The sequence below is a fragment of the Dysidea avara genome, chromosome 3 (genome assembly GCF_963678975.1).
Source record: "Dysidea avara chromosome 3, odDysAvar1.4, whole genome shotgun sequence".
In the NCBI taxonomy this organism is placed as follows: Eukaryota; Metazoa; Porifera; class Demospongiae; order Dictyoceratida; family Dysideidae; genus Dysidea; species Dysidea avara.
In genome coordinates, this window is record NC_089274.1 from 17065366 (window position 1) to 17091647 (window position 26282).

The 26282-nt window shown below is 34.7% G+C and overlaps 2 protein-coding genes and 1 long non-coding RNA gene across 3 annotated transcripts; 2 read left to right on the top strand and 1 right to left on the bottom strand.

Annotated features, from left to right (window-relative positions):
* Positions 1-879: 879 nt before the first annotated feature.
* On the bottom strand, positions 880-5734 carry LOC136251790 (uncharacterized). The gene is made up of 7 exons (XM_066044200.1): positions 4511-5734; positions 4301-4444; positions 4166-4241; positions 4072-4100; positions 2403-2555; positions 2234-2356; positions 880-1165 (listed from the first exon to the last, which is right to left on the bottom strand). The coding sequence occupies exons 1-7, from the start codon at positions 5261-5263 to the stop codon at positions 1025-1027; spliced, it is 1419 nt and encodes a 472-aa protein (XP_065900272.1). The 5' UTR covers positions 5264-5734; the 3' UTR covers positions 880-1024.
* Positions 5648-7044, top strand: LOC136251791 (uncharacterized). Its single transcript, XR_010699198.1, has 3 exons — positions 5648-6044; positions 6099-6249; positions 6749-7044. It is a non-coding gene; the product is annotated as an uncharacterized lncRNA (long non-coding RNA).
* A 293-nt stretch (positions 7045-7337) lies between these two features.
* Positions 7338-19140, top strand: LOC136249792 (uncharacterized). Its single transcript, XM_066041917.1, has 23 exons — positions 7338-7439; positions 7493-7582; positions 9700-9793; positions 9841-9893; positions 10674-10744; positions 11103-11182; positions 11235-11312; positions 11377-11455; positions 11532-11654; positions 11703-11780; positions 12622-12835; positions 12886-13031; positions 13093-13140; positions 13187-13276; positions 13643-13711; positions 13760-13842; positions 13910-13988; positions 14036-14086; positions 14626-14684; positions 15098-15699; positions 18546-18713; positions 18770-18869; positions 18923-19140. Exons 2-23 carry the CDS (start codon positions 7525-7527, stop codon positions 18996-18998), a joined length of 2499 nt encoding a protein of 832 aa, XP_065897989.1. The 5' UTR covers positions 7338-7439; positions 7493-7524; the 3' UTR covers positions 18999-19140.
* The last annotated feature ends 7142 nt before the right edge of the window (positions 19141-26282 follow it).

Consider the following 26282-nt stretch of genomic DNA (forward strand, 5'->3'; position numbering starts at 1 on the left):
AAGTATAAGAAAAAATTAAAAATTTAAGTTCGATCAGGATCATAGAAATAAGTAATGAAACAAGGGAGGTTGCCAACGCCTGAAGAATTACTAGTGGACATTTAATCTCTAATTCAGTCATGGGTACTGACTGAACTGAGTAGGGATTTAATGTCCACTAGTATATCTTCAGGCATAGGTGACCTCCTTGTTTCACTACTTTTTTCTATATATGATCCCTAATCAAACGTAATTTTGTTTAGATACTTTCACTGTCTGTATGCAACATCTATAGCAATACAGTGTATGGATTGATATATCACTATACTTCAACTTTAACAAAGATGCATAATATATAGGACATGCTGGCATGTGAATAATTTTGACTTTTATAGTTTTTTAAATAAAATTAGCTTTTTATATAGGAAGTGACTAATACACTGACTGTAAAACTTAATGTCATGTGAACGTTGTACTCTTTCTGAGTCTAGTTGCAATATACAAAACTGCTCTATACACACAAATGTAATGTTTCATCTGCACAAAAATGTCTTAAAGGTCACCAAAGGCAAATTGTTTAATGGCACCAATTCAAAAACACTGATAAATTTCATGCATGAGAAGCACTGGAAAGTTCATATACAAAAAAACTACAAAATATCCAATTTTGGTGCTATGCCACTTAATACTGAGTAGTGCATACTTATTAGATCAATTTACATGATGGGGCAGGTCATGCATTTGCATATAGACATAAGTCAGGTACCAATTCTACATACTTCAGGCACTATAATACTATATAGAATTGTGTTAGCTAATTCATTCAGATTTTGTGTTTTGACAACTCCAATATCCAAGAATATTTACTTAGCACAGTTCATTCCTATATAGAGTCTGCAAGTTAATGCTATTTTGCAATGATTATGCATCATATGCATGGAGAACATATAGTGGTAAATATTTAAATATCACATTATTGATTAGCATAATATACACACCAAAATAATTTTCAATAGCTATTATAGTAAATAGCTCTTGCCAATTCTCATGTTGTTAAACAGCATTTTGTTTCTTTTTCAATACTGCTAAGGGATTGCCTAGGGAAATCCAATTTGATACTTGTGGATCGATTCCTGTTATATATTGGCACCACAGGCTCTTTATAGATGTAAGACAGTTCATGAACCTGTAACAAAAAGTAATGCAGTGATGTAAAGAAGAGATTATAAAGTAACTGACTACTACACTTGCCTCTAATGCAATGTATGCGTAGCTGCACCCTATCTATTTTAAACATACATTTTAAGTATTTTACAATGGGAGCTTATATGTTGCGCTAATCAAAAGATCATAAATATTGATCCAAAAAGTTTCATCGTGATGAAGAAAGTAGTTTGGTAGTATACCCTCAAAGTGACCCTAACCATTTCTATCAGATCACGAAATTTGAAAAAAGCAAATTTTCTTCTATCATGTATGCTTTCAGCAAAGTGAACTCGGAAAAGGCTGACCAGCTGCATGCAATTCTCAAGTTTTAAAATAAGCATTACCGATGAAAGAAGAATGGTCTTATCATTCTTTTACTAGATTCCCTGAATGCATTATATCTAATTGCTTTGTCAAAAGAATCAAATGTCAGGAGAGGTAACATTCACAGCCGCAGTGAAATGTAGCTATAATAATGCTTATGCCTACTCCGCTTTTGACCACAGCGTTATTTTGTCAATAGTATATGCTGGCATACAAATTGTTTGCATGCAAGAGTTCATAACATTTGTATTAAGGAGAGTGCATAAATATATAGAAAGTAACTCACAAAAGCAGTGCTGCAGACAAAAATTAATATTAAAACCTTTGCAAAGGCTTTAGTCACCATATTAATTTTCTGTATAGCTACTCTGTGGTAAGATAAAAGTTGAATATATGCAAAGTGATGCCTTCATATCAGTTTAACACAATGAGATATTGATACTCTACTTATCAGTGGCAGAGTGTTAATTTTGTATGGGTTATACTGGCAGTTAGACACTCTCCCTCAAACAAATATTACGCATTCTTGGTATTTAGTGAAAAACAGCTAAGCTGTAAAAAAGGATGTACTTTTGAGATTTTTGAAGGCTCTATACTAGCTGTAAAGCAAGATTTGAGAGAGCTATCATGTAGTGTTTGGGAATTTTGTGACCACAAGGGAAGTTTTAAGGTAATCACAAGGGAAGTTTTAAGGTTACCACAAGGGAATTTTGTGACCACACACCTTTTTCACCATGAAGCGTACAGCTTCTCGGATTCCTTGTCCAGTTTTAGCCGATGTCTCAAAATAGCCTGTAAAACCATGGTCTTTACTAAACTGCTCCCCATCAAGTTTTCCACGGTCCACCTATAAAGACTTTCAATGGCAATTTATTTGGCTTGACCCATATTACTTTGTTGGCTATCAACACCACTGGTATTGGGTCATCATTCTCCAGTCGTACAACATCGTCAACTTCATCCTTCCACTGCAAGCTATGCTCTAAAGATTTTTCATCAGTGACATCATAAACTACGAATGCCCCCACAGCACCTCTGTAGTAGGCCTAATGATAATATATATACATATATATATATATATATGTATATGTATACAAGTACACAGAAAAATTTTGAGTTTCATCTAGAGTAGGCCCGGACCATAGCACATCAATAAAAAGTACTGAAACAAAAGTTGGAGTAGTGCACGATATTAAATCACAGTAAAACAATAAGAAGTGTTATATCCCTACTGTGCATTTCCATTATGGTATCTTGAGCACAGTAGGGATATAACACTTCTTATTATATTACTGTGATTTACAATATTGTGCACTATTCCAACTTATTTCAGTACTTTTTATCAATGTGCTATGGTCTGGGCCTACTCTAGTTGAAATTCCAAAATTTTTTGTGTACTTGTTTGTTAACTTTTTAATAAATAATTATTATGACTGGTGAACCCACGCATACTGAATTTGAAAGGGTAGCACTAATTTCACAACGCTTGATGCCTTTTGTGACTTTAACTTAAACCCTAACCCTAACTTTGGACTACTGATCATGAGAAATCATTCTTTAGATAGTAGAGGGAATTTTAGCGCCTCTATACTATCTTGAAACCTCGTGAAACCAATTGTGGTATAACATATTAATATAGACGCGTGGGGGCACCCACGGGCATGAAGTGTTGTGAAATTAGTGTAAACCCTGCAACCCACACATACCGAAAGGGTTGGTTTCACGCGCCCCAGTTATATAAATTATTGTCTGAAAAGTGAAATATCCATTACTTGTTGGCTATGTTCAACCCGTTACACAGCAGTATGAATCAAAAACTGTTTTAAAAACACCTCTGCAATCGAAATAGCCACTATGAAAAATACGGACAATTTTTGTTACGAAGGGAAGCCATCATGTGCTACCACCAAATCGACACTTTTCGCTATCAGCAAAGATGAATGGGACACAAAAGAGGACACTGGTAAGTCCATGAAGAATGCATTGTACGTACTGCGGTATGCCAAAAGGCACCTCTCGGGCTGAAGAGACATCGAACAGTGAAAAAATCAAGCTTGTAGCCTTAGCTGTTATCAAGTTATGCTTGTCTGAAGGCATCAGGCAGTCAGTCAGGCAGTCAGTAGAAATTCCATTGAATAAAAATTTTTTAAATTCCGTAGCAACTTTTTGAAAGCGTTTCGGGTCGATCTGAAAGTTTGTTTGGGCTTAGTTTTACATAACCAATATTGCCTCATCATCGTCTGGGAAAATTGAGGCTATTTTTTGGGTGATGTTATTTCGTGGGCCACACCTACTCCTTTGTGGTCCCTACTATACACTACTATTGTAGTGTATGATAAATTATTTTAAAATTCCGTAGCAACTTGTTGAAAGCGTTTTGGGTCAATCTAAAAGCTTGTTTGGGCTTAGTTTTACCTAACCAATACTGCCTCATTGTTGTCGGGGAAAAATTGAGGGTGAAGTTATTTCATGGAACATGCCTACTCCTTTTTGGTCCCTACTATACAGTACTATCGTACTGTATTATATATATATATATATTTATACAAACCTTCTCATTACCTTGGTTAACGCCTTGAACCTTTCTTGACCTATGTATGCGTACACATATAAGGTTATGTGGCTGCACATGATGCATTCCAGTGAATATATATACCTGCTGTGTCCCACAGGTGCAATTTATAGTTTGTTTTGCGACACTCTAATTCTGCTGTATGGAAGTCAAGTAGTGTCTGTGTAGTTTATGACAAATATGAATGTGTACAACTTTATACAGCTATGTATAACTTACTGTTGGTTCATACGCAATGGAAAATTTTTTAGTAGTATATTGATAAAGAAGTGAAGTCTTGCCTGTGCTGGAGTCCCCAACAAATACAAACTTGAGTGTTAGAGAGTTGCACTCTATTTCATTAACACTGCAAATTGAGCCAAGCTATATAAAAATAATACACATTATGTAGCTCAAATATTTCCATGCATAAAACATTATATAGCTTACTTTATCACCTTCTGGTCGAGTGTTGAAAGAGATGTGTGATGATCGTTGGCGAAAGGCACTGTTATAACTTGCAGGCATGTGAACTTGAATGTTTATCTCAATAGTAGATTGCTGCTGCTGCTGTTGTTGTTCTGGGACATAAATGGGAATAGCGCTGGCATCACCATTGTCACCAGCATCATAAACACCATTGTCAAAAGTACATCTCTCTCTTGCAGTAGTGGGGCCATCTCTACACACCCCATCCTTATTTGCATCTAGACTCAGTTCTGTTGAAGTACTCAAAAGGCAGTCACTGCTACAAGTAGCAGCAGCCACAGCAACAGAATCATCATGAGAAGTTTTCTGGTGTGGTTGGTCATACCCTAATTCAGGGTCATGTAGTCTAGTATTCAGTGTATCCATAGCATTTTTGTAAGCCTTATCAAGTACGCTCAAGATTGTGTGTTGCTCAGTCTCCTTCAAAGCTCTTCTCAACATTTGCATGCCATTGAAGTGACCTTTACCAGGGATGATATCAGTTAATAGTAAAGTTTTTCTTTCAAGTTCAACAATATAGTTGTTTTGTAATTTCTGAAGCTCTAACTGAGTTAGTCCATCGTCGTTGTACAATCGAATTACGGTTTCAAATAAATTCAACTGTACTAATGTATCCATAGAGGAGATTTCTTTGAGCGCTTTATCAGCAGCTTCATTGGATTCGAACGTTGGTTTGACTGCGCTTGGATTTGCACTACTGTCTCCCGTGGCCATGTTGGCGAAAACTGTGTATATCTTTTTATTCAATGGGGAGGCTTCAACTATTACATAAACTACTATTCCGTGACGTCAAACTTACACACGGCGGGGCGTGGCTGAATTCGAAACTGCATGAACGCATCTCACGAATATCTCATCTGGAAATGAGATATGTATTTCGCAACAGACCTTCAGATATTCATCAGGTCTGTTGCTGTCAGACCTTCAGTGCTGGTCACTGCGTAAAGTGCTAATAATAACTGCTTTACTTAGGTTTAAGGAAGAAAATCCATCCCTCCTGGAGGAAGACTGAGTGTGGCCCTGACTATAGACATTGGGTGACCTGCAGTTCGAATCCTGGGGTTGGAGGGATTTTTTTTTCTTACTTTGGCCCCTTTTCTGTTACACCTTGTAAGTCAAGTCATTAGGTCTAAGTCCCTGAAATTAGGTTAGGTAATCCTAAGGCTAGGCTGCAGCACATGTTACTTCAGTGCTGGTCACTGTAAAGTGCTAATAATAATAATTAGACGCGCGCCATGGCGCCCTGTTGTTCCTGTAATGGTAAAAACGCTGTTTGTAAGAGATGTGTCTGTGTTCGGGCTGGCAGGCCTTGTACCTCATGTTTGCCAATGAAGATTCATCGTTGTGGGAACACATTGGCCAGTCGTTCAGTGAATTCGGTGGTCTCTAGCGAGGTGGGCTCTATTAGGAATTCTGCGTTAGGGGATCATGGACTTGATATGACTGCAAAGAGCCCTTCTACTGATACTGTACTGCAGCATTCGGACACTACTAGGTTTGACTCTGTTGTGAATGATGTACATGTAGCTAGCAAAATGGTTATTAACAGGAACGCAGCATAAGGAATGCAGCCTTATAGGAATGCAGCTTTGCCAACTACGGCTTCCTAACCTCAAATTGGATTATACTGACTATGAATTTTGCTCCTTGAGCAGGTCACAAAACAGTCAGTGTTACATCTGGTGAACAGAAGTTAAACAGTAAGTTAACAAACGTTGAGTGCCGGCATGTTTATGGGTATACTCTGACCAAGAGTACATAATAATAAAAATAAGAGAGAGTGTCCTATTGGAATATATAGACTCCCAAAGGCACTGAGTCAAGTGATGATGGAACAAGCTGTATTCACCCAATGTGCTAAATGCTTTGATCTACAACAACTCAAGAGATAATTCAGCAGAAGTCAATGATGTGCAGTCCCATTGATCAACAAGCCTTTCACTTGACTGCAAAGTGTTAAAATAAAACAAGAATATCTCAAAGTTTACTGATAACTTGACTCAGTGCATTTGTAAGTACCTCATAGAGAGTTGGACACTCTCTTATTTTTATGTACTCTTGCTCTGACTCCTGGAGGTTCTGGCAGAGTAGCTATTTTCAACCCAAGAATAATCATTTTAATGAATCATTTTTATGTTACGTAGCTATGCAGTAAAAGAGAAAATAATTAGCTAATTATAGTACTGAATTAAATTGCAGGCGGAGAAAGCCGGATTTCAGTAGTGAGCTAGCAGAGGCACTAGCAGATTTGGAGCAGTGTGACATCTATATTCAACTCATGATTCTGTGACTTACATTCACATGTTGCAATTTAATACCTAAGTACTAAAAACATTTGCAGTAGCTATGTTATGTTTCAAATAATAATTTTAAAAAAATGCATGCAGTCTGCATTATACATATTAAGTTTTAAGGTCATGCATGCTTCACACAGTGACCTCTCATGTTAGCTACTTATGGATCTGTGTATGCTGTGAAAACATAGCTATATGCATGCCCTTAATGATGACTTGGACAACCACTAATAACAGTGTGAACATTTATACAAAGACAATAAGCAGCTGTTGTTACCTATGGTATGAAAGGGTGTGTGTAATCAATAGTCTATTGCCACTATCCATTAGGATGTTGCAGCAAGGCTTCATCATGATCTCTCACTGAGGTCACCTGCTTGGTATAAAAGCAATTTACAGTTGTTTGCTACAGTTTCATACCTGTTTACAGTTGCTTGTTTCTACAATGAATAAGTCTGCTGATCGTATTGGATTGTTTGGATTACCTAATCTTGGTAACACTTGCTTCTGCAATGCAACTTTACAGTCTATGTGGTGAATCAAAGCATTGCACAAGATTTTATTGGAGCACTGTGATGGTCAAGAGTGTAAAATAGGTAAGGAGTTATAGATACCAAATAAAATCCATGAATGCATATGTCTTTAACAGAAAACTGTATTCTTTGTTGCACTAAACAAGTGATGCTACAAAATACAGGAAGTTATGATGCATTGTGTGATTTGAAGCATAGATTGAAAGGTAGCTATGCAGCACACATACTTTGTTAACCAGCAAAGTTCACTTTAATATAATCAGAGTAGCTATACCATATTGGAACTGAACACTGTCATTACAATTGCATAAATATCTATACAATTAAGTAGCTAGATAATTGTATCTACAGCAAAACAATACAAGTCCGGAAAGAGGAGTGTTACTGTATCACTATGTCTTGTGAGCCTAACAAGAAACTTATCAACAGAAATTTATCATAAGCTAGGCCACACATATTGTCAACCTCTTCATCTATGTTTATGTACAATATTCTGTGAAAAGGGGTCGTATAGCCTTTCCAATTGCATGTGTGGCCTGGAAAATCCATAACTTGACTTGTGAGTATGGTACCAGCCTGAAATTTGGTCACTTCACACTCCTAACATACACATGTAGCACTATTCCTGAATATACTTTTAAAACAATAGGTTAAACACATGATGAGTTATGACTCGTCATGATCGGAAACTTGGAAAGGCTATAAGACCTCTTTTCGCAGATCCGATAACAGTTATACATTTCTTACTGGAGTTGCATATGTTTTTCTGTTTTCAAATGTGACAAGATTTTACAAAACTGATCCAAATTACACATCAGACAAAGTCAATCTAACAATAGCTATGCAGCAAAATCAATCGTACTGAAAATGAATTCTGTCATATCAGGTCACCTTTTGACCAAAATTTACTGACCTTAGTAAGGAGGTGGTTACATTTAACAGATCATTTTGTACACAAGTGAGGCAGACATACATTAGTCTTATTATACAGTGATCTAATAAGACTTGTTTCACTGTATATAGTTGAATAGTAAAAGTATTGTGCAATCATACAGTAAAACACCTACAGTCGCTACATTAACATTATTGTTATTATTATTTAGAAGGCCTGTACACCAACTCATTATACAAAATAATTATACTGTCTGTCCAATGTGTATCCAGCGGTTTGAGGCAAGGCCTTGAAGTTGTAATGGAAGGAATCAAATGAAAGTTGGTGTATGACTTTATCTTGTGATGTAGTCATACAGTGTCAATTTGTGTCAAGTTTGAAGAAATTTTAAAAGAGTGGGTTAAATTTTGATTTCTCTGATAATTCAACATGAATTTGTCGAGTTAATATCCCAATATATCCAGAAGTTCAGCAGGTGATTTTGAGTAGTTCATTATAAATAATTCCATGTACTGTTATGTCAAATGTAGTGTACCACATTGAAAAGTTGCAAAAAGAGCCTGGTCACCTGGTCAATTTTGTAGGACCAGCAACATATAGTTAGTTTTGCACTGCCTAAGGTTTAGCTAAAAGAGTCTTATTCTGCTGGGTTAACAATTATTTGAATCATTTATATGTGCAGCACTAAATAAAATATAGTACTAATCATCCAAGTTATCTGTAGTGTTAATGTTAGTACAACATCTTATCTTACACCTGGAAGCAAGAGTGCATAATAATTATACTCTTACTGGAAGCCATTGTGGAATTTCTAAGTATTTGTGTAATTACACTAATAGTCTTGCACTTAGAATGTTATAAGGAGGTTAAGTTCTGCAATGTTCTTGAAGACAAACAATAGCAATTGTTGCTATGTAAAAAATTGAAATAAAGCTATTGAAAAGCTTTGCTATGCATGGTGTCAAAAAATAATATTTCACACCTAGTAACAGTTACTTAACAATGGTTACCAGGTAAAGATTATGTTACTAAGTAACATTGATCTGTTACTGTGATAACACTGGTTGACAAGATGGACATGCAAAACCAAAAATAAATTAGCCAATCAATGTTTATGACAAAACAAATAGGATTCTGTTGGCTAGTTTGCTGGAGTGTATCAAAAACATCATGGAGCTACTATATGAGAATTTGTACAGGAAATTATGACACTGTTGCTTTGTTATAAATTATACCAGGCATTTAAATAACTCCAGCATAATCTGCACCTCCAAATAGCCATGGAATCAGGTAATATGATTATGTATGCATTTCACTACTACACCAGTCTATGATGAATTTACTGCTGATTCAAGAGATATAGTGTGCTAGTATTATGTACTTGTAGTGACTGATCTCATGAGCATTGCTTGCATAATATTGTCTGTTAAGGTGTCATTATGAACAGAGTAGACGGAATGCAGGAGGATGCTCATGAATTTTTAGTTGGTATGTTAGAACTGATAGAATCATCACAATCCTCAAGGTACTGCACCTTCAAACATAGTATCTTATGCATTATTTTACTTATAGGCAGCAGAAGAAGTTTATTGCGGAGACCTTGCATGTCACTACAGCAAAAACAGGTATACTAGCTGTATATAAGCTGAATGTATGGAGCACATGACTGGCTGTATGCATGTACTGTATAGAATTTGGTATACATATTTTATAGTTACTTACTGGTCAACTATATACGTACTGATCCATAGCCTTTTACTAAAATGTTTCATATATGGTGTACATAGCTTCAACTTATATAATTATGAGCTATATGCGTCGATCAACTGTGATTCCAAATTTCCAACATTTGATTTCTGATATATGTACTACACAGATTAATTCATTGAACTTTCAGCTTACTCCTATTACTCCTATTTACCTCTAACAAGCACACATATGTTATTGATTAGCCTATCTTTTCAAGTAACTTGGTTATTTCATGGTATAAATTGCTATTTTATGCTATCGCTATAGTCTTTTTTACTGGCCATATGCAAATAGGATCACAATAATGATAGTGATTATTGTGCTCTTGTAGTGTTGCTACAACTTGGTTGTTTGTTGTGGCATGTACCCTACATGATTTAATAATCATGACTATTTAACTATGTACAACAATTGGCAGTAGCTCATGACTGTTTAAAGTGAGCTATTGCATCATATGTGTAGTTGACTAGTATCAAATGCTCCATGTGAATCCCACTGTGTTTTATTGAAATGGTGCATTCAGCTGCTGTTCTCTTGCACCATGCAGAGCCTGTATTATATTATACATTACTAATTTTAAAAGCAAGTTATACCTTGTGAAATTATTGCAGATGCAGTATGACTTTATCAATAATTCATATATATGGATATTGTAGTGACCTGTCTGAAGTGTTCATCATGTCACACACAGTATGAAACTCAGAATCACCTTCAGCTAGTTGCAAAGGTACTAATTGTTTAATCAGCTGCTAACTAAAATACATATATATTACATATTACGTTTGATGCAATTCATGGTAATAGAAATATAATGTTCCTGATGTTATGTTGTATAAGGTGAACCTATAAACCTAGCTTGAATCAACACATTGAAATCATTGCAAAACTTTGCAATAAACAGTATACACACAATTCATAATATAGGGGAGAAACAAATGCAAAACAACGGTAATACAAACTGCAAAGCACAAATAAGACCTACTATATATGATACGTATATGCATACATTCATTCTGATCAACATTATGGGGCAGACGTAGATCTAGAATTTCATGACATGAATAATCAAGAACTTTCCACTGTAGGCTAAAGATGTAGAAGATGCCATCAGACTCACAATGCAGGATGAAGTGACAACAAAGGACAATATGCTACATTGCAATAAGTTGGTGTTGATTTATTTATAACTTAATAATTGCGGTGTTATCATTGGACAGATGCAACACTCGCAGCCCCTGTAAGCTTCAATACAACTTTTCCACATTACCACAAGTATTGATTCTTAATCTTAAAAGGTATATATTGTATATACTGGTTGTACATTTGGGTTCTATGCATGTGTATATACTGTTCTTCCAGGTTTACAATAAGTGGCCATCAGCCAAAAAAGGAGCAACAGATCACTCCAGTCAAACTTAACCTAACTCTACTAGAAAAGGTTTGAATAAGAACATGTATGACAGAATTGTATAAAATTAATATGATGTAGCTAAAAGTCACTGTTAAACATATAGGATGGATGCAAACATTATCAGCTACGAGCAATCATTACCCACACAGGGAGTACAATGCAGAGTGGTCATTATATGGCAATTGTTAGGTACAATAGTGACTGGTTTAGAATTGATGACAATCAGGTAACAAGAGTTGGTACAATCACCAACATGCATGACTATAATAAGTAGGTACTTAAAGTCAGTGAGCATACTACAAAGACATCTCAAGCATATCTTCTATTTTATCAGGCAACTGGTATCACAGAGGTAAAATAATTAACATATAATGGATGAATTTCATAATAACAAAAGTTACCCCTAGCAACCATGAATTGCATGTTTGTAGGGGTGAATATCTATAAAGTAATGTCTTCACATTTTAACAGGATAATAGTGTAGATTATGAAGTGTAATTGTCCATGAGAGGGGACAACAACAGTTTCCCCTTTTGGGGCAATCATATATGTGAGGGGGTATAGGAAAAGGGAAGTCAGTAATTATTGTTAGGTAAGTATAGTAATTGGGAAATCACACTTGTGTTTAAAGTCTTTATAACTATGTGAAACAATTGAGTATTGAGTTGAAATTTGAAATATGAATAGGTGGTGAGTCAGTTGCAAAATTTTTATATAGGGGTGAATGTCTAAGGTAAAGCATCCAGGTTATAGCTATAAGTATTGCGTGTATATATAGGTCATGAGATATGACATTTTAAAATTTGTAATTTTCCCATATTAAATTGTTTATGAGAAGGGGCATCAGTTGCCCGTTCTGGGCAATCACATTGGTAATGTATGAGTAAACCACAAATTTAAAATGTCACATATCATGATCTACCTCTGTCATAATAAAACTTAGAGAGATTAGTTTTGACATTCAATAATTGAAGCGATGTGACGTTGTTTTTTATTGATGAGATGTTTTAAACTTTTTTATATATATGTGAGGGGGCATAGGAAAAGGGACCTATAGTGGTTAAACATGGAATTTGAGCTATGCTAATCAAAAAATTCTACAAAATTCAGGTTGTTAGGGGCAACAGTTAAAAATTCCTTATTATCAAAAATTCATCTATTCTTTTAGTATAGCACATGCATGTTATATGTAGGTCAGTCCAATTGATTTGACAATCAAAGATGACAGCATCTCTGACAACCAAAATCATCAAACATCAACACTGCATTTAATTTTAAAGGGGCAGACAGACGTGGCTAGCAAACTGGTACAGCAAGCAGAAGTGTACCATTACAGCACAAGAAAAAGCACTGATGCGGATGCAATTTACCCAGAATGGCGGTCTTTTGAAACATTATCAACTGAAGGTTAATTGTAGTTTAGCATTATTGTGATGGAACTTTTGTGATTAATGCAGAATTAATAAAAACTGCCATTGGTTGTGATTCTACAACAGTCAAAGCTATATACAAAGATGCTAAAACTGACCTTACCACTGATGACTTGGGAAGATTGTCATATCCATTTGAAACAGAGAAAACCCTTTTGTATTTGAATGACAAGGTATTGGGGAATGCTTGCACAACTATTATCACTAACTTTCATGTATTTTTGCATTGAGCAGGTGATAAATGCTTACACATACTTATTGGCAGCTACTGCTAACAAGAAGGTACAGAAGTCAAAAATTTAATTCACCTTACGTATCATTTTAATAGGGTATTACTATCATGCCAATGACGTCTTTCTTCTTCACCCTACTTAAACAGAAAGGAGTAAAATATGCTTTGGACAAATGGAAAACAAAGGTATAGCAACATACACATATTACACTATCTATATACATTGGCAAAAGTGTAACAAAAGATGAATAACTTATTTAAGCTGAAAGCATTGAAGTCAAAGAATTTGTACAGCTATCACATACTGATTAAAAATTACCTTAACAATTAATTGCAGCAAATGCATAGTGCAAGCTATGGCACAAATGCTTTAGCGATATATGTATATGGACATGTCCGTATTTAACAGCTTTAAGGCATGCTGTAGCTGTTTGACATATTACTGTATCCTTTGATAAATTAATAATTTTATAGGTAGGTTAGCATTGAAATGCAAACTAGGTGTACACTACCTATGAAGTCATACATGCATAAGTCATTTTGCATTGGTAGATCAACTTATTCTCACAGTATCAATATTGGATTGTTCCAGTACATCAAGGAATACACTGGTCAATGATGGTAATGTAATGTAAACATTTAAGTGTGACATGCATTATCATATTAAAGGTGATAGACTTCAAATCACAGATTATACATTACTCTGATTCATTGAGTAATTTGACAGCTATCGAATACACAAGTCTGATCACGTAAGTTTCACTGTGAAAATTGTAGCTACACTTACTATATAATAAATTATGTATAATTTATAAATAGGCAGTATATGACATTACGTTTTCGAAACGAAACTGGTCAAAACATGATGTGGGATGGATGGTGTTTAAAGATTCATTGGGTAAATCTCCATTAACATATTTTGTGAATGAATATTACACTGCACAGGATATATCTAAACAAACAAATGGATATGACTGTGGCTTATATGCATTAAAGGTAACTATATGGATATGTGTGCAGATATGATAATTAATAATTATAAGAAAACATCAAACCTCATTTGCAATCGGTACTATGAAAAACACTGTTTCAGAACATAGCACGTATCTGTGCCATAAAATCTAACTAACAAATCAAGGATGTCATATACATTTTTGCGGTTTTGTCTTTGCTCTCGTATAGAATTAATGAAGGTAACATTGATTTGTGCTATTGTAATGCTTTTAAATGCTTCCTATATGTACCATGGTATTCATGGAACACTGCATGTTGAATGTGTTACTTATAATAATTATGTCATTGATGCTATAGGTTCTTTAAATAGTTGCTATATGCAATATCTGCTGTTGCACATCTCCACATTATGAGACCAAAACCTCAGTTTAGAAAGTAGTCAATTAATACAGTATGTATAAACAGCACCTTTTTACAGATGGCTGAGTATACCCTCAATAGATGGAAATGTGATTATACACAGGTTGCCAATTATGCTGCATATAATGCATATTATTATGTATAATGATTTGTACATACAAAAGGATATCACCGTGTTTAGGAGACAAGTTCTAAAGAAGTTGTTAGACTTTGTTATAGTGTAAGCTAAGGGGCAGTACTTAATATAGTCACAGTATCAGTGTGGTATTGTGTTCTATTGCTAATTATATAAATTTCAACCTTTATCAAATTTGAAATGATTTCGAATCATTGAATTAAACTACAGTATGACATATGGTTTGGATCATTTTGGTGAAACATAAACATGTATGCATAATCTTTTAGAGCAGAAACATATATCTGTATTATCAGAATATTAGGGTAATAATTTACTATATATCTGGATTTTCTCAGGATATTTGGCTCAGGCTATCTGGATAGTAAAATCGCTATCTAGAACGTAATATATGTACTCAAAGCAAACTTGTATTCTTGCATATGTGAATAAATGTGTTTGCTAACATACACTTATCTTGGTGTCACATAGAAAATTAATTGTTTATATTCCCCCAGGGATTGCCCAGTCAAAGAAGCAAAAGAGAGAGTACATATTGGCTGTAAAGATCAGAAAAATCTACATACGGCAAATGAAACACAACATATGGCAAACAATGATGGCAGCTTTCAATTCGCTGATGGAAATTCCACTGCTTCAAAATATGCAATAAATGTAGATAACACGAATGAATCTCCTCAATCACATGTAGTTATAGATTGTCCACATGACCTGTCAATGGAAACTAACAGTGATGCACATACTGAAACAGATGAATACCATGTCAGTACCCTCTGCAGTGATGACGCAGACGATAATATTCAAACACCAGCTCATGCAACATCGAATGATGCTGAGCACATGATTAAACATACAAGTAAGCATAATATTCGCAACAATTTGGTTTGCACAATTTGTAATAGGCAATACAAACACAGACAGAGTTTGCATAGACATATCACACGTGACCATCCTGAAACACAACCTTCTGGCCAAATTAAATGCCAGGAAGAGTCATGTAGCTTTATGTGCAGATATTTACATCAACTACGTGAACATTTAACAACCATACATAATATTCAATTTGAAAAAGAAACGAAGGTGTTTAATTCTTACTCAGGTTAGTTTGTGTTACCTAAACCGTGAAATTGTATGCGTATTGTAGTAACAATTAATTGGTCTCAAGTAATATTATATAATTTTAACTTGAATTATTCAACATGGTAAAAAGATGATAGCTATTCTATTTATTGTTTCATTTTTTAAAATTCTCATTTCAGTTTCAGTTCCACTAAAGTAAATATAATATGCTATCCTGTGATAAATTACAAATCCTAATTTGATTGTTTCACGTGTTGTATCTGTAAACTATTAAGCATGAAACATCTGAATTACGTTTTATGTGCATATAGACTTTTGCAGATGGAAAGATGAATTTGAAGAATGCAGTGGGATAAACTATATAAAATCAACTGGCAGTAAAGCGATAAACAATGAAAGTGTTGAGTACTATTATTGTAACAGAACCGGATTCTTTAATACAGTTAGTAGTGGAAAGAGGTCATTAAAATCTCAAGGCTCTTGTAAACTGAATTCCCACTGCACAGCTAGCTTAACTGTGAGGAAAACAGTTGAAGGAACCGTTGAGGTGGAAATCTGTAGTACACACTATAAGCACACAGTATCCCTTGGACATCTGCGTATTCCTAAATCAAAACGCATTGAAATAGCTAAAAAAACTATCAGACGGGGTTACAATTGATCGAATATTGGATGATGTGAGAGACAATGTTTGTGTTGATGAAAAACGGTCCCACATCATGACAAAAAGGGATATCCTCAATATTGAAAGGGCTTTTTCTTTAAGATCTGTTGAAAGACATTCGGATGATGCTACAAGTGTAGCAATGCTGGTGGAAGAAATGAAACAGAGTGACAAAGAGTCTCCTGTGTTGTTTTACAAGCAACAGGGAGTAGTTCTAACAGCTTATAATTATCTAAACAAAAACGACTTTGTGATGGTATTACAAACACCATACCAAGCACACATAATGAAGGAGTGTGGCAATAACATAGTGTGCATTGATTCCACCTTCAAAACAACAGGATATGATTTTACATTAATCACTGTCATGGTAATTGATGAATTTGGTGAAGGCTATCCAACTGGATGGTGCTTGACCACTAGGGAAGATCACCACGTGGTACATCTATTCTTTGAAACTCTCAAACAGAGGATTGGAATGATTAATACACGTTGGATAATGACAGATGACGCAGACCAGATCTATAATGCATGGAAATCCACATTTTCAGATAGTCCACACAAGTTACTGTGTACTTGGCATGTAGACAGAGCATGGAGGGGGGCTATTGCTAGCAAAATTGCTAATGCAGAGAGCTACAATGTCAGGTATATCATTCATTGCACACATTAGCACAGGAAACAGACATAAACACATTCAACACAATGTTGTTAAACTTTGAACAGCAACTACAAGAGCATCCAGACACGGGTATATTTGCGGAATACTTTATAACCTATTACAGTGCAAAGAAGGAGCAGTGGGCCTTGTGCTATAGAAGAAAAGCAGGCATAAATACAAACATGCATGTTGAAAGTTTTCATCGATTGCTCAAGTATGTATATATGAAGGGAAGAATTAAGAGTGGACAAATGCATCCATTTGTTACTTAAGATAGCTAGGGATAAAGGATTTGAACGCCTCATCAAGCTTGAAAAGGGAAAAGTATCTCATAGGATCAGTTGCATTCGCCAGAGACATAAATCCAGTGTGGAATTATCAACAGATTTAATACAGGACAATGGACTTGATTTGTGGAGAGTTGTCTCATCCAAAAACCCATTACTGTACTATGATGTTCATAAGGAAGACGCAAGATGCTCACCAAATTGCCCTTTACGGTGTACTGAATGTGATATATGTATCCACCAATATAGCTGTACATGTCCTGATTCATTGGTACGTTTAACAATATGCAAGCACATTCACTTGCTAATAAGAAAACTTTATCAGAATAATATGTATAATGTACACAATACCTCTCATACTATCACAAGTGATGCACAACTAAAGCAGAATGAAACCACAAAAATATTACAAGAAATGACTTCTCTGTCACATCAGACTTCATCATCAGCATCACATGTTCATAAGAATATTGCCACTTTACAGTCACTTGCATCACATTGCAATGATACTTACAAGACCGTTAATAACTTTGTTTGCAGAGCTATTAATATTATTCATATGAAATCTCCAACTATTATGCATTACACCAATAATACTCCAGTAACAGCAAAAATTATCCCACAAAATCCATTTCATTCACAACGCAAACGTCCCAGGAAGTCTACTGTTAAACTAGCTAAACCCAGTTCAATTAAGAAAATGTTAATACAACAGTCTTTATTTGTCAATAGTGAGATGACATCAGAAGAAAAATGCAAGCAGGATGAGAATGTAATATAATTTTTTGTAAATAGCATTATTTATATTTCAGAAGGGGTCAGTATCACATATCAATGACGTTATTGATATCAATGATGTGACATGCGATTATACAAATGATATCTATGATCAACGAAGCCTGTTAATTCCTTCTAAACCATGCAATATTATAGTATATGCATGGATGCAACCAGTACTGACAACTCAGCAAACTCACTGTTGTATACATATGTAACCATGATTATTTGATAATTTGCCTCCTATATTATAGTTAGCCCACTTGTGAACTGTTACTTGTACTCTTCAGTGAAGACAAACTACTATAGATGCATGTATGTACATAACACAACCCATGTGTGTATGTATACATAGTGTTCAATAATATGCATACAATAATGGTGGTTGTATAGCTTTGTGGATTTGTATACACATAAATGTAAGGGTGGGTATAATATGTATACAACACAAATAGTCAACCGTGTGTGTCTTACAGATGTCCTAGAGTTGATCTTAAATAAAAAGCCAACTAAAGATATCAATGAAATTCAGCTTCAAGATCTGAAGACTGATATACCAGACTATATCATTGACCATTGTGCTGGATTAGTATTGTTGAAACCTTTGTGTTCAGTCGAAGCTTGGCAACATCTGGAAATGATAGGTAACTATCAGCCTGCTTATCACTTCTTGTGTTGACTGTTATATGCACTCATGTAGTTCATAGGAAAAGGATAGAGTGGTTTTGTAATGCTTGCACTTTTGTCTGTGCAAATGTTGACATGATTTGCTGTGAAAAATGTAATCTGTGGTATCACTGGTAAGGATAATATGAATTTATTTGTAATATCATATACATTCAAATTACATTAGGAATTGTATTGGGATTACCACTGCACCTGATGATGAATGGTATTGCAGTACCTGCTCAAATGACAGTACAATATAGGGTCACTAACTGTGTACTAAAATTGTACATTATACTTTGTATAATTATTCCCTTTCAATTAGCTGATCGCACCCAATATCAGATGTGTACATACAGTGGCTGTTGTGCGTAATTTGGTAAAAAATTCACAATTTAATACCAGTTCCCCTGTTAAACAAATGAATGTTATAATGTTCATTGTATCACTCTAGCTGTACACTGAAAATAATCCAAGGTTTTATAATCGAGACTAGTTAATTTCGCTAATTTAGTGTGCAAACCAAAGACTCCTATGTACCGTCATATTGCTTTGTATGTGTAAAAGCCAAGGCAATCAATGACCTGAAATATGCACTACAATTATGATTCAGTGAAGGGAATGATTAAAGGGATTTCAGGGGAGTGTGGAAGCATAGTTACCTAGTTGAAACATAATTGTGGCAGGATAAAATCTGGAAGCAATTTGAGATAAGTGACTGAGACCTGAAACTAGGAAATAGCAAACAAATTTACAGTGACGTATACAAGCCAATTCTTTAGGTCAAACTACTGTTTTATAAGATTTTAAGGCAATGATTTTATATCAGTAGTGGACTGGGAAAATTAATGACCATAACTATAACTTGCAATTTATTGGACCACAAGTGGAAAGTTTTGAAAATGGCAATCTCAAGACTGGATCTTGAGGTACTTTTAGTCAAATCCCTGTAGCTAAAAATACACAGCACATGTATGTAATTTTTGACTTTAACACAGCTTGTTATTTTAGTCTGACTTTTACAACTAGCCAAATCACTATTTACAACTAGCCAAAAGTCATTTACAACTAGCTTTTTAGCCACAACTATAGCCTCTTTTTTAGCCCCTGAAATAGCTTGAATAGTGCCATGCTTTCTCAGTAACAATTTCTTTAGCAATAGTCTTTCAGCCTTTTACAATTTTCTCCCCACAAGCTATGAGTCCATGATTGACTGACCACTGCTATGAAATAATTTAACTTTTAAAAACTGCCGAATGTATACCATAATTATGACAGTTCTTGCATTTAGAATGAACTGTGTACATGTCTACTACTACAATGCCTTAAAGCATGGCACAGCTTAGTAAGCATTTATGAGCTCATTTCAGTGTGTAACCTGCAAGTGAACCTGTCAATTAAATGCCTCAATATTTTCATGCTTCCACCATATTTAGCCATTTCCACAACAGCCAGCCTATATATGACTACCTTTAGGGCTTAGACACTTGCTTTTTCTTTGTGAGGTTGATCACAAGTTAACATACATAAGGGGAAATTTTCAACTATCATACTTGATTGCTTTATCAGATTTAGAGAAAAATAATTTAAAATATTGAGTAGACTTATTAGGCCATTATTAATTTTTGTGATATTCTGTTGTTTTTTTTTTCATCAGAAAATCAGCATGCGGGTCAATATGGCTATATATAACTATAGGCTTATTTTCATACCTCAACTTTCTGTATCACTAGTAGTTAGCTATTTAGATACAGAACTGATCTATATCACTGGTAGTTATCTGTTTAGATACATACAGAATTGATCTTATAGCAGCCTATGCGTAGGTACATCTGAAGTAGATCATCAGATGTAGCTACATTATATAGTTGTCCTTTGTGATTGCAGAATTTTACTAACATATAAATATTAGAAGGTTCAATGCACAATCTTTAAGGAGTTTGTGACTACAGTGAACAAGGTAGCTGGTATATAAGGGCAGTAATCTTAAGAACTGAACTGCACATGCTCAATCTTTTTGATATCACTGGTTAGCTACATCTTTAATAATGGGGTATATGTGGCAAAGAAAATACAAGTGGATGCTGATGAGAACAGAAAATCACTAAGGCCTTACAAAATAGTTGAGTATTTGAATGCAAAATATCCACTACAGTAAATTAGAGTACAGCTCTATAGTGACAAAGAAATTACAGATATTTAAGTGAAGCTATAGATCTGACCTTTATACCTGGTAGATTTATAAATCCTACTCTTTATTCACACCAGGTATTGCTATTGAATAGTCTTGATCATCTAAGAGAGAATCATTCCTTGTCCATTATACCCTAATGGCAAAACATTTGTCTCTGTACCTGCACATTTTATTCTATAATATAATTATATGCATGTCACTACTTTGTTCATTGTGCCTTAATGTGGTGCACTGTAGTGTTGTTCCAGTTCTCAGTACTGGAACTAAAAGTAATTCCAGTACCAGCAATTTAATTTAGTTCCAGTTCTGCAGAACTAAATAAAATTTAATTCCAGTTCTAGAACTGGAATTCCAATTTAATTTAGTTCCAATTCTAGAACTAGAATTGGAACTGGAACAATAATTTTACTTTTCTCAATACTGGAACAATAATTAATTTTCCTAAATACTGGAACTAGAACTGGAACTAAAATGAAAATTTATCAAGTACTGGAACTAATACTGGAACTGAAGTTGCTCATAATCATTTAGTTATTATCAATAAAAATAGCAAATACAATGCTCATTACACGACTACAGTTAGTGTGCTGATAAAAGCAAGAACTTATAAGTATTCAATAGAATGATGCAAAAGGTTATATAGCTAGAAACACTGGGCTGAACTGGAGGACTGAACAACTGGACTCATGCCTTATATAGTATTCAGGCTTGGAGAAACCATTGCATTGTTAGAGTTAATTCTTTCTTGTTTCTGAAGACAATTTTGGCTTTAAACTTTCATGCTTTTGAGATATTGAACTTAGTTATACTGCTATAAAAGAGCTACACATGTGTAGAATATGCTATGAACTTTGCCCACCTGCATTGTTTGTTCATTTTTCTAGGGTTGTTTATAAATAACAACTTGTGTTAATGTTTTGAGAAGGAATTGTTTGGTAGTCAATCTTGAAACACATGCAAAATAGCTGTTAAAAATTAAAGTATTAAATACTCCATTTGCAGTTAAACTCTTAGCTGTGTGTGTGTGTGTGTGTGTGTGTGTGTGTGTGTGTGTGTGTGTGTGTGTGTGTGTGTGTGTGTGTGTGTGTGTGTGTGTGTGTGTGTGTGTGTGTGTGTGTATCCACCATCCTTCTTGTTCTTAACATTTAATATTATAGTAGTGACATGCATCCTCTAACACAAACTATGGGCATTTGAGTAAGCAAAATTAAGTAGCTGTAGTTTATCTGTCGATCTTGCTTTTCCATATACAAGCTGTAAGTTGACAGGTCCACCAACATGTATAGCCTAAATTTAGTGTTGCTGTGGAAAAATACTGTAGTTATATACAACCAGTTTCCTAAATACTTGCAATAAAAAGAATGAAACTTGTTCAGTCCATGCACTAGTCCATTCCATTGCTTGTCCACCGGTCCAGTCCACGATCCAGTCCAGTGATTGTATACACCCAATGCAACACTGAAGTGAAACCAATAATTCTCACTACCTAGGTGTTTCTGTCATTCCGAAATGTGTTTATATCTAGTTTAATGTTTGATAATTAACTTCAAATCACCCTATAATCAAAGCCTTGGAGCATCAATGCCTTGTATGTATAGTTAGTTTTGTAGTAGTTGCTCTGCCTAGATACATAACACAATCAAATCAAAACCCATAGTTTAGCGCACACTGTGCATTGTTTTAGAAATGGAGCACGAAACTAATTATGCAGAACTAAAAACAGAACTGTAATCTTAAAGGTTGCATGTAGTTCTAGAACTAGAACTGGAACTGTAAAAGCTACAGTTCCAGAACTGGAATTGGAACTATAATTCTAAAGGTTATGGTTCCACAACTGAAACTGTAATTCTAACAGTTATAGTTTTAGACTGGAACTGGAACTGTAATTCCAAAGGTTTATGATTCTAGAACTGGAACTGGAACTGAAATAACAAGCTGGTACTGGAACAACACTAGTGCACTGACCATAGACCGTATTCCAAATGACGTCATGAAATAAAATGGCTGTGGCTATTTGGGGTATTCTAACAACTTCGAGTGAGAGTTCCAATATGGCTTAATAAGATTTAAAACACTATTCAATCCTGGAAGAAGATATTGACAACAGGTATAGTTATAAGGGTATAAAACCTATTCTCTAATGCCGGGTTAGAATTTTCAGCTGGTTTTCAAAGTTTAGAAGAAATACTATTATTTATTTGCTGTATTAACCAAACCTGCAAGTTTCGTATCAATATCTTGTCTGTTAACCTTTATATCAAGCTTAGAAATCTCAATCACCATTGGTGATAATACTCGAAACTATAAGAGTCCCCCAAATAGAAAATTCGTGTGATGTCATTTGGAATACGATCTATTAGTATTGCATCATTTGCAGCTTTTCTGTGTATATACATTTGCAGTGTCAAAGCACACATTTATACTTAAAATGTGGTTTCAACAAATTTCACTGTCTTCTTCCAGAAACATATGCATTTTTTTGAAGTATGTGAAACTAGCAATATTTCAATGAAATCACAAAAATGGCTGTACCTCATTTTTTTTAAAATGGGCTACTGACTATGAATTGTTGGGAGTTTTCGTCTGCCACAAAACTCAAAAGTTATTTATTTTTAATTTTTTTTTAATTATAAGGCTTTACAGCACAAGTGCTGAAGGTCTGCAGGACACCTGGTTGTACAGCCTGTTTAAAGTTGTTACATAAAGTGTGTTTGAAAAGGTGTAGAAAGGAGAAAAAATCCATGACCGGACCTAGGCGGCCTCAAACCTACAGCCATCCAATTAATGCTCAAACACTTACAGGAGTCTGCCAGGTGGTCAGGATGTTTTCTCCTTGTCAATTTCAAGTATATATATATATATATATATATATATCCATAGGAACTCTAAAGAGTGACTTATTATCTCAAAGTAGCTATTATAAAACTAGATATGAAACCATAAATTATACAAATCGTAAGATAATAGTGGTTGTTATCATGGCAACCTGTGTACAAATAAGTACAGATAATGGGAATAATCATGTATAACTTGCATCAGAAAGCCATTAAGTGCTTACTAAGAGCTGAAAATTGCATTGCAATAGCATAATAGTACAAAAAGTTATGAGTGATGAAAGTTAAAAAAAAAAGCAAAAATCATGTGCCCACATGCCCTATTCTCACAGGCCCAGTCACATAATCTATTGATGTTTGGATGCTACATACAGCAGTACAGTTTCATTCTGTGCTTTTGTTCCACCTGTAGAACATATGTGAACTTATACGTGCAGTGATCTGAGCAACATAGTGTTGTTTTAGTAAAGAGTTTTAGTTTTAGTTATAGCTAATTTCTTTAATAATTTTAGTTTTAGTAATCCTTCTTAATTCATTTTAGTTATAGATTTAGTTATGGTTATATTGTCTTTGCTGTTTTGGTTTTAGTTATAGTTTTAGTTATCTTCCTTGATTCTTTTTTAGTTTTAGATTTAGCTTTAGTAAACTATTCTGCTGTTTTTTAGTTATTGTTTTAGTTTTAGTTAACTAGTACATATTTCCCTTACTAAAAGTACTTTTAGTTATAGTTAACTAGAACAACAATGATTAGCTGATATTAAAATTCACATAATGGCCGATACTGATAACTGTTTATGTTCACCACTTTATTTTTTGTCTTAATTTTATGAAAACAGTATCACCATCGGCAAATTTATCTGCTAATACTTACCGATACCGATATTGGCTGATAAACTAGTTTCTGATTATTTTCTGATTAATAGGTCTGCATCAAATATGCCAGCATAATAAAAGCATAATAATAGGCTGGAGTGTCATTCCAGCAATTAGGTGGGTATTTCAAATTAATCCATGAATATAGATCAATACTCCCTAATAGAGCAGTCAGTGGAAACTACAATTGAGCACTCAAATGATAATCGATACTCTCTAATAGAACAGTCACTTTGTAGTGAAGTACTCTAATAGAGCAGTCACTTTGTAGTGAAGTACTCTAATAGAACAGTCATTTTGTAGTGAAGTACTCTAATTGAGCATTCACCGATTGAAATTCTTCCAAGAAAATTGTAAAGAAATATTGACTTTGGAGCATAATGGGAACACTGAAGAGCATAACAGGTGAAAATTTTGGGAAATTTCTGAAAGCATTATTTTGGGCATATTTGACTGATAAATTGGTACATCTCTAATCGTGAGACTGGTTTTTTTTTTTATTGAAACTGGTTTCTAGTCAATATTTTTTTTTGTTACCAAGTGCGAACTTCCATAACCCTAATATACAGTGCTACTGTACTGTATGATACTCATATGTATTTAAATCTCACTCATTTTTACTTTAGGCGTCACTCCAAGTGCACTTTATAGGTGAGGTCTCTCAAGTCCTGTACCTTAGGGCACTACCAGTTAAAATCTAGGATAAAGGTGTGTACATTGCCCGTGCAATAGACATCGTTGATGCAACTAAATCAACTGTTTGCTGTTTAAGGATGTACATGTGGTATCCTGCAGCCCATGAGGTCCCCTCTCGTTGAGAGCTTTATATATTTTGCTTGTAAAAAATTGCAAAATCTGTAGGCTACTATGGTTAATTGTTCCTCTCCATTTTTAGTTAATAGAGCACTGTTCGGTGCTGATTGGTTTTTAATGAGTATAGATCACTGAGAACTTCCAGAAACTGCAATGCATGAGATAGAAACCATGTGTGAGAATACAATCCTATGTGTGCCACAGTGTGTCTCACATGTGAGGTATCTGGACTAGTTTACCTACTAGATCTTCTATCCATAAAAATTAGAGATAAAGTAAAGCTACCTAAAGATCTACAACTGAAGTAGAAGGGAGTTAACACTATTAGAGTGTATGCTCTAAATCAATTATTGGTACACATATTTTAAAAATTCACATGGATTAGTATCATCATGTTTACTGTTCTTATTAGTAAATGATAACTACATCTGCTATTATCTGTGCATACACACATGAACATCCAATGTCACCTTTGTAAAGTAGATTATTACTATATCACAAAACAGTGGTGAGTTAGACACTGTGGAATACACAAAACCTATAGACTTGATGATGAAGACTTCATTAAATTCACAAACAAGCTTGTTAATGGAGCCCCTGTATCCCAGATACTAAGCTAATCATAAGTGTTCTTATTAAAAGATAAATGTATGCAAATATGCATGGACATACCAGTGACCATAATGGGAAACACTAGCAAAATTACAACTTGATCCTCACGGATGCTTGCAGTTCATGAAACACCTTATGCATACAATCCACCTTAGTACTGCTATAATGTACACAAGGGTCCATAATACTGAGATTAGTATGGAATCTTGGTACTTTCTGCA